This window comes from Gouania willdenowi, unplaced genomic scaffold, assembly GCF_900634775.1.
Source record: "Gouania willdenowi unplaced genomic scaffold, fGouWil2.1 scaffold_119_arrow_ctg1, whole genome shotgun sequence".
NCBI lineage: Eukaryota > Metazoa > Chordata > Actinopteri > Blenniiformes > Gobiesocidae > Gouania > Gouania willdenowi.
Genome location: NW_021144867.1, coordinates 679,830 through 690,058, shown reverse-complemented (window position 1 = coordinate 690,058; position 10,229 = coordinate 679,830). Strand labels below are relative to the sequence as shown.

The following is a 10,229-nucleotide window of genomic DNA, read 5'->3' as shown; positions in this document are numbered from 1 at the left end:
GTGGCACTGTTTTATATTTTGGGGCATTTTGTGTATTTTACTGTCATTTTGTGTGTTTTGGGAGGAAAACTAATATTTTTGCAGTATTGTGTGTTATTTGAGTCATTTTGTGTTATTTTCTTTATTGTACATTTTTATTGCAGTTTTGTGTGTTACTAGAGTAATATTGAGTTTATTTGTTGTCCTTTTATGTGTTTTTCTGTCATTTTGTGCATTTTTTCCCCACGTGCATCCTCAGAAACAAACAGACGCTCAATCACTGAATTACAAGCAGCTTTTTTTTAACGTTGATAGAAATGTCTCATATTTACACAACAAAACACAGTCTGGGTCACAAGGAAGAGCAACTCGATTCAAATGTTTTAGGGCGAGAACAAAAACATAAAGTAGAGCCCAAAATACTGAATATCAGCGGCCAATTTTTGGACGTCATAGTAAAGTACAAAGACTGATGGAAATAATCACCATCATTGATCTTAAAATAAAATCAGTAATACTAATATTAATAATCACTATTTCTGAGGTTAAATCCAACAGAAACACACACTTATCTTCTTTCTTTTCTTTTCTTGATTTCCATGTAGAGTAAGAAAAACTGTACACTGATGATGATGATGAAGGGCACGTCACTCTAACACTCTACAAAAAGACACACCAAGCACAGCGACATCATCTTCTTACCAGCAACACGGTCACAGGGTTTAGATGAAATAAATAACAGCTGAGTCATGTTTAGTAGAAAATGACAGCGGCGGTTCCTCTGCTGTCGTTATTTACACCAACGGCTGAAAAGAAAAAGCTGATTGTCAGCATTTAAAGGGAAAGGAACAGGTGAACACTGACAGGTAACGAGCCTGAGGTCAGGGGTCAGGGATCAGTCCTAGGTGGTCTTCACCAGGTCGTAGACGTGGATGTGGACGTCGTCGTCGTACTTGATGTAGTAGACGGTGGGCTTAGCGGGGACCTGGTAGATGACCAGGCCCGTCCTCTTCAGGCCGTTATCAGTCACGTACTCCACCTGTTTACCCACAAGGCTCTCTGGCTCCTCCCCCGGCTTCCTGTCCGCCGGCAGCAGGTGTTTGTTCTCTGCACAAAGACAAGAAGAAGAACAGCCATTAAAATAATGTTCAGGGGGAGTCGCCTTAAATCATCAGATATGATTATATATTGGAAGTCACACATTTCATTTTATTTACGGCCCCCGAAACTAATATACTAACTGGATCCAAAAACACAGCAAAAATACACAAAATAACTAATAACTATAAATAAATAGACAAAAAGACTAAAAAAAAAAAAAACACAAAAAGAGAGAAAATATGCAAAATGACAGAAAAAAAACCCCTGCAACAAAATGATAGACAAAAGAAACTACACAAAATATATATATATATATATATATATATATATATATATATATATATATATATATATATATTTTTTTTTTTTTTTCTTTTAACGGAAAATGCCTAAAAATACACACAAACCCACAACAAAAATACACAAAACGACTTGAAGAACACACAAAATGAGGGAGAAATGCACAAAATGACTCCAAAAGCACACAAAACTCTCCAAAAAGAAATAAAATGACTCAAAAAGCATACAAAGAGAGAAAATACACAAAATGACCACAAGAACACATAAAGCCACAACAAAAATACACATGACTCCCAAAACATACAAAATTAGAAAAAAAAATACATTTTTTTTAAAAACACACACAAAATGAGAGAAAAAAACCCCCAAAATGATTCAAAAAACACAAAATCACAACAAATTACATAAATGATTAAAAAAACATACAAAATAAGAAAGAAATATAAGTTGTTTAAAAATACATACACACAAAATGACTCCAAGAACACGCAGAACAGAAAAATACAAAGAATTACTCTAAAAACAAAAAAAAAATGACTAAAAAAATAAAAAACATGAGAGGACAAGACAACAGACAAAACCACACCAAAAATAAATAAATAAAAAATAAACACACATAATGAAATGAAAACTATGACTACAAAACCCCTAAAAGCACAGTTGCTTTGTTGTTCATGCTGTGCGTACCAGACTCAGGGAGGACCCTCAGGTCCCCGTCCTTATAGTCGTCCCACAGCTGGTACATGTAGAGCACTGGGTCCTTCTCATATGTGATGTAGTACCAGTGGGTCATGATGGGGGCGCGGGACAGAACCATCCCCCTCCACTCGTTCTTCCCCCCCTCCTCCTTCTCAAACAGATGCTCCACAGCTCGGCCCACCAGCTCCTCGGCTCCAGGAGGAACTCGGATCTTATTGTTCACTGCAGAGAAGGAAATACACCACACTGATGATACATCATTCACAATGGATCCAAAAACACACAATACCACAACAAAAAACATTAAAATGACAGGAAAAGACACAAAATGAGAGAAAATTACATAGAATGATGACAAAAATGAACAAAATGACTTCTAAAACAACATAAATACACAAAGCCACAAAACAAATACACAAAATGACAGAAACATACATAGGACAACAACAAGAATACACAGAATAGCTCTAAAAAAAACTACAAAACCACAACAACAATCACTGAAATGACAGTAAAAGATACAAACTAACAGAAACATACATAGAATGACAACAAAACTACACGAAATGACTTCCAGAATGCACATAAATTATCTCCAAATATACACAAAACCACTCCAAATATACAATAAAAGCACATAAATATATATATAGGATGACAACAAAAACACGCAAAATATGTCCAAAAAGACACAAAACCACAACAATCACTGAAATGACAGTAAAATTAAAAAATAACAGAAACATACATAGAATAACAAAAATCAATAAAATGACTTCCAGAATGCACGTAATTTACACAAAACGGGTCCAAAAACACACAAAACAATCACTAAGAAGAGAAAATATGACAGCAAAATATACAAAATAAAAACAAATGCATAGAATGACAAAAAATACACAAAATGAAAAGCAAAATGATAGAAACTTGTATGAAATAATGACCAAAATGCACATAAATACAAAAATTATCTCCAGATACACACAGAACCACAAGAAAAATACACAAAATAACAGAAACATACTGCACAACTACAACAAAATTACTTCGAGATGCACATATGCACACAAAATGGCTCTGAAACAATAAAAGGAAAACATACAAAATGATAAAAACATATATAAAATGACAACAACAATGACTTCCAAATGCACATAAATACACAAAGTATCTCCAAATACACACAAAACCACAAGAGAAATAGAATAAAATGACAGAAATGTATTTAGAATGATAGCAAATATACACAGAACATTTCCAAAAACACACAAAACCATAACAATACACTGAAATTACAGGAAAATATACAAAATATATATGGAATGACAACAAAAATACGCAAAACATTTACAAAAACACACAACACCACAGCAAAAACACATTGGAATGACAACAAGAACACACAAAATGACCGAATAAAACACAAAAACAAACTCTGCTGTTTCCTGTGTTAATGCTCTGATGCACAACAAACTGTATATACTCTATATAACTGAAAAATGTGCAAAAATACACTGAGATAAATCCAAAAACTGACTAAACAAAAAAAAATATGTACAAAATGACTCCAAAAAAAAGAAATATTTCCAGAATAATACACAAAACAACAGAAAAATATCAACAAAAATACATTAAAAAGCAAAAATTACAACATCTATACACATAAAAAAGTGATAAATGTACAAAATGTCATCAGAAATACAGGAAATGACTCCAAAAACACACAAGATAACAAATATATACAAAATGACAGAAAAAAATTCACAAGATGACTCCAAAAATATACAAAATGACTCCCAAAAACACAAAAAAATTAGAGAAAAATACACCAAACAGCGAAAAAAAATAAAACAAATAAAAAGCATATATACAGAACAATAACGGAAAAAATACATATAATCAACAACAATAAACAAAATGACCCCAAAAACAAACAAAAATACACAACATAACTAAAAAATACACACAACACGACAACAAAAATGTAGAAAAATGCCAGCGTAAAATACAAACTGTTAATGCTCTGATTGGTCGTTATTCTAATGCTGACATGAATGTTGATCATGTGACCCTCAGATCAGATACAATCACATGTTTGTGGCTCCGCCCCCTGTGATAAAAAGCCTCTGGTCTAGTATTAAATGTGATCTATTGACAGAGCCTGCAATAATAATATTTGATAAAGTGCCAGACAGTGATGTAACTGATTGATTGATGAGAGTGTGACATACCGACTTTCTCAGTGAGAACCTGTAAGTTGGACACGCGGCTGTCTTTGAACAGCTCGATGCCGTAGATGCAGTCAAATCCATCGTATTTGACCATGTAGAGGGAGGCGTTGACGCTGAGGCGCTCCAGAACCGTTCCTTTCCACTTGGTCACGTTTCCTTTCTCTCTCCACGTGTGCTCGATCCTTCGCCCCAGCAGGTTGTCTGGATCAGGACAGAGTGTGGACGCAGAGCCCTCACTCAGCTCCCCACTGCTACGCTTCCTGTTTGTTTAACACACGCACACACACACAGTCTAAGGGTTAATTAAAATGTCCTCAGAGCAAATAAATGAGTAAAAACTAAGTTAATAACTTGTCCCTACTGTGTATTCAATTATAATATCCTTTTAAATATTTGTATATATAAATGCTTATGATTAAATACATTTTTCTCAATATATTAATATGGATTTTGTTCAAAAATACATCTTTTAATTTATTTTTTGTTAGAGTAAAGGCTTTTAAATAAAGTAAATGTGTGGTCCTTTCTTTCTTTTGTAATAGTGTGTTTGCAGCCCTTTTTTTCTTTTTGTTCCTATTTTATTTTTTTTCTCTCGTTTTCAGTGTTTTTGTGTTTATTTGCATCATTTTTGTATTTTGTTGTTGTTTTGCGAGTACCTTTTGTGCATTTTTGTCACAACATTGTGTTTTTGGAGTCCTTTCTGTGTATTTTTTGTTCTCATAATGCATATTTTTCTGTCATACGGTGTGTTTTTTTTGCTGTAATTTTGTTTATTCTTTATCATTTTGTGTGTTTTTGTGTTTGTTTGAATCATTTTGTGTATTTTGTTGTTGTTTTGCAAGTCCTTTCCGTGCATTTTTCTTGTTGTAATATTATGTACAGTATGTATATTTTGTTGTTGTTTTGTGAGTGCGTTTTGTGCATTTTTGTTTACATTTTTGTTGTCGAAAATGCATATTTTTGCTGTCATTTTGTACTTCTTTTGTGATTACTTTTAGTGCATTTTTGGTGTCATTTTTGTATTTTTGGAGTCCTTTCTGTGTATTTATGTTGTTGTAATGCATACTTTTCTGTCATTTTGTGTATTTTTACTGTATTTTTGTTTATTTTCTCTCATTTTGTGCAATTTTGTTGTCGTTTTGTAAGTATTTCCCTTGCACTATTGTTTTCATTTTGTGTTTTGCAAGTTCTTTCTCTTTATTTTTGTTGTCATAATGCATATTTTTCTATCGTTTTGTGTATTTTCTTGTCGGAAGGTGAGTTTTTGGAATTGCTGTTGTTTTGTGTATTTATGTTTTTCTGTCATTTTGTGTATTTTTGTCATCCTTTTGTTTATTATCTCTCGTTTTGTGTTTTTGTGGTTATATTGAACAATGTTAGAGTCATTTTGTTGTTGTTTTGCGTCCAGTTTTGGAGTATAAAATTAAAACTTGCCTCTTTAATGAGCTCCTGAATGTAAACTTGCTGAGGGTTTGGTTGCAGATACCACAGTACACCTTCAGAGGCACACCTTCTAAATGTAGTGTCTGTGTGAGCTTACCTTCCCCGTTTCTTCGACATGTTTCCATAAATTCTCCTGTGGAATCCAGAAAAACTAAATTAGTCACAGGCTAATGGCTAACGGGCTAGCATCGAGCTAGCAGATGTAAACAACAACAACAGTAATTGTAGCAGTAACAGTCCGTTGCTAATCAGTGTAGCTAGCTACATGCTAACACAGGTGACTTAAACGTAACCACAGAAGGCGGTAAACACCGGTAACATGTCCGCTCTTGTGTTAGACCACAGCGGGTGTTTGATAGACACACCTCGGTGTCAGACAGGAGGTAAAACCCCTGTTGTGAGAAGCAGTGAATTAAAGTGAAGCTCTGCGGTTTTTTCCTGTTAAACTAGCTTTAGCTGAACAAAAGGAACCGTATCGCCCAGAGAAGCTCACATTCCACCGCTGATAACAGATAAACAGAAATAAACAAGGTAAACACATCACGGTTATATAAAGTGTTTGTAGTTGTCGATGTGTTAGAAAGAATACAATGAGCTGTTAGCCTTACCTGAGCTATAAGTTCACATGTGTTGATCTTTCAGCTCAGATTCATTCCTTCACCTACAAACACGGAAACAGCAGCTGGATGGACTACAATGGCCAGAGGGACCCTCGAGCCGCAAGGCATGCTGGGATATGTGGTTTCTAACTTCTCGTGTGTTTATTTAATCTTTAATGGGGATGTGGCTTAGATGCAGCGGTAAAATATTTCGTAATCGAGTATTTTATCAATTATGGCATTAAATAATGATCAAGTTATTGGAAAGAAATACACTTTTATAAAGCCCCAGAAATAAATACTGAATAAAAGATTTTGTGTGTTTTTGTTGTTGTTTTGTGAGTAATTTCTTTGCATTTTGTTGTCCTTTAGTGTTTTTGGAATCCTTTCTCTGTATTTTTGTTGTTGTAATGTATATTTTTCTGTCATTTCGTGTAGTCATTTAGCAATTTTTTCTCATTTTGTGTGTTTTTGTTGGTATTTTGTACAATTTTGGAATCATCTTGTATTTTTCAAGTACTTTTTGTGCAATTTCTTGTCGTTATGTGTTTTGCGAGTCTTTTTTGTTAATTTTTGTTTTTGTAAAGTGTGTTTTCTTGTAATAATACTGCATCTTTTTGTTGTGGTTTTGTGTACTTTTGCTGTTGTTTTCTGTCATTATAAATATTTTTGCAGTAGTTTATTTTTTTTTTTTTTATCTTATTCTGTGTTTTTTTTGTTGTCCTAAGGTGTGTTTTTGGAATAATCTTGTGTGTTTTTGTTGTCAGTTTGTATACTTTTGCTCTTGTTTTGTGTATTTACTATTTTTCTGTCATTTTGCGTGTTTTAGAGTCCTTTTTTGCATTTAGCTTTCCCATGTCTGACTTGATCAAATGCTTGAAACCAAAGTGTTTCCTTTTGAAAACCAAAAACCACATTTATTGATCACGTACATGTAGATCATGTGACCTTTAGATCAGATATAATCACATGTTTGTGGCCCCAGTAGCTACAGGCTGTGGTGGTTCAGAGCTGATCTGTGAATGTCTCTCTTATTCTTGGAGTTACGTTAGATTTGCACATATCAGCAGTGAAATGCCGCGGCTTGCTGGGAACAGTTGGCCTTCATCACACCGGGCTCAGTGCCCAGATAGTTCTACACAACCATTGCTCTACACAACAAGGCTTTACACAAGGTCTGTGCTCCTGGAAACTGACAGGAGGCCGTTTGTCACCCGTTGTGCACTTCCTTTACACGTCACTCACTGTTTTCTGGAGGAAACAATCTGCCTGATAGTGCTAGGCCTCTCAGCAACAGCCCAACACCTACAATTCACCACTAACCAGTCAAATAACGCACAAAACGAGGGAAAAATGTACAAAATGACAACAGAAATACACAAAATTACACCGAAAATGCAAGTGAAGTACCCTTAAAAACCAAAATGCACAAAATGAAAAAAGACACAAACAATGAAAACAAACAAAATCAGACAAAATTTCACAAAATGATAACAAAAACAAATCAAACAATACCAAAAACGTATAAAATGAGAGTGAAACATACTTAACAACAACAAAAATATACAGACTCCAAAAAGACACAAAACAACAACAAAATAACACAAAATCAGAGAAAAATTAACAAAATGACACCAAAAACTCACAAAATGAGAGTGAAATATACTGAGTGAAGAAAAATCACAAAATAACAACAAAAACACACAAAAAGAGAGAAAAAGGCACAAAAAAACAACAAAATGAGAGAACAATGTACAAAATGACGATTAAATTACACAAAATTATACCAAACATGTACAAAATGAGAATGAAATATACTTAACAATAAAAAAATATACACAATGAGAGAAGAAAAATCACAAAATGACAACAAAAACACACAAAAAGAGAGCGAAAGACACAAAAAGGCACAAAAAAACAATAAAATGACAGAACAATGTACAAAATGACGATTAAATTACACAAAATTATACCAAACATGTACAAAATGAGAGTGAAAAATACTTAACAATAAAAATACACAAAATGAGAGAAAAATTCACAAAATGATAACACCAGAAACGTACAAAATGTGAGTGAAATATACTTAACAACAAAAATATACAAAATAAGGAAACAATGTGCAAAATGACAATTCAAATACATAAAATGATACCAAAAACATACAAAATAAGAGTGAAATATGCAAAGTGAGAGAAAAATTCACAAAATGACAACTAAATAACAGAAAACACAACGTGAAAAATGAGGGTGAAATGTATTTAACAAAAATACACGAAATTACTCCAAAAAGACACAAAATGACAACTAAAATACACAAATTAATGTCATAAACACACACTTCTTTTGTACTTTCCTGTGTTAATGCTCAGCCTCTGATTGGTCGTTATTCTAATGCTGAGGTGAATGTTGATCATGTGACCCTCAGGTCAAAACCAGAATAATAGCTTCTTAGTGGAGCAGCGTGCAGAGAGTGAAAGTTAACGTTTAAAAGGTTTCAGACTCTTATTATGAAAGCGAGGGAGTGTTTTTTGTTCCTTGTTACCAGGAAACGTGTCTGGTTGATCGTCTTTGTTCTGCTTCACAGAAACTCACGTGTTGATCACTAAATGAACGTCGAGTGAAATCTTTGATCTGCTGTGTTTGGACCCTCGTCATGTGATGATGACTTTTATTCTATTTTTTTGTATTTATTTATTTGTGTAATGTTCCCAGCTCTGATGATGGTTGCATTGTGTTTGCTTTTCCTCTACGTTGCACCCTGCCAGGCTCCAGATTGGCCACATCCTGGGTTTTTCATATATAAAAAATCAGGGACTGGTTAGCGTTGCTAGGCAACACAAAAGAGTCAAGTGCATCTGTTGATTGGCCAATAAGGATTCAGGCAAAGTTTCAAGGTTCATGAGAAGAGACTTGAAATAATATTAATAACAAGAAGGAGAAATAGATCCAAGATGTCGTCACACACTTCAGAGAAGCTTTACTGGGTTTACTGGGTTTACACATGAAACACATCTGGTTCATTTGAAAGATTTACACAACATTTAGAGGAGAAACGGGCAACTTTAATCACACAAAACATGTAATTATATCTGATGGGTCACATGATCAACATTCACGTCAGCATTAGAATAATGACCAATCAGAGCATTAACACAGGAAATGATGTGTGCGTGTGTGTGTATGTCATATGGGTATTATATTACACATCTGTGTGTGGTGGATCTATGGCTGCTTTCCTCTGCACAGAGTCTTTCCCTCTGGTTCGCCCCTCAAACCTGCCTCGAATGTTTTTCATGTTTCACCAAGTACATTAACATGACAGTATAGGGTAAGAACAATGCTTTTTAATGTATCTCACATTAAATCAGGAACACTGAATAAACATTCAGAACAGGGGAAGTGAAATGCTTGTTTTAACTGTTATACGAGGGAAGTGATGGATTCAGGGTTGGAACAAACAGGGCAATGTGGGGAACTGGCCCGGGGAGGCGGGATGCGGTGGGGGGGGTTGTGGTGGGTTGTAGGGGCGAGTGTGTCAAATCGAAAAAAAAAAAAACCAAGTAAGTTGATAACAGAATAGGAGAAAAGAAAGAAAAAATTGCTTCTTCCTTCTTTTGATTTTGATTGATCTGTATTATAATATATAAACTGTAACCTCACAGCTTGATTGTTGTAAATATCTGTATCATATTTGTATATAATTTGCATATTATTATTATGATTTTAGTTATTTTTTGCTATTATTATTATTATTATTATTATTATTATTATTATTTGTATGATCTATCCTACTTTATTTTCTACTACTGTAATGTGTGTGTATCTGATCCTTATTTTTAACATATTTATTTATTTATTTATTTATTTATTTATT

General features: G+C 33.9%; 1 protein-coding gene across 1 annotated transcript; it reads right to left on the bottom strand.

The window, feature by feature from the left end:
- Positions 1-310: 310 nt before the first annotated feature.
- Positions 311-6,459, bottom strand: LOC114458442 (spindlin-Z-like). Its single transcript, XM_028440810.1, has 5 exons — positions 6,362-6,459; positions 5,851-5,886; positions 4,311-4,570; positions 2,068-2,301; positions 311-1,086 (listed from the first exon to the last, which is right to left on the bottom strand). The coding sequence occupies exons 2-5, from the start codon at positions 5,868-5,870 to the stop codon at positions 881-883; spliced, it is 720 nt and encodes a 239-aa protein (XP_028296611.1). The 5' UTR covers positions 5,871-5,886; positions 6,362-6,459; the 3' UTR covers positions 311-880.
- Between the last annotated feature and the right edge of the window lie 3,770 nt (positions 6,460-10,229).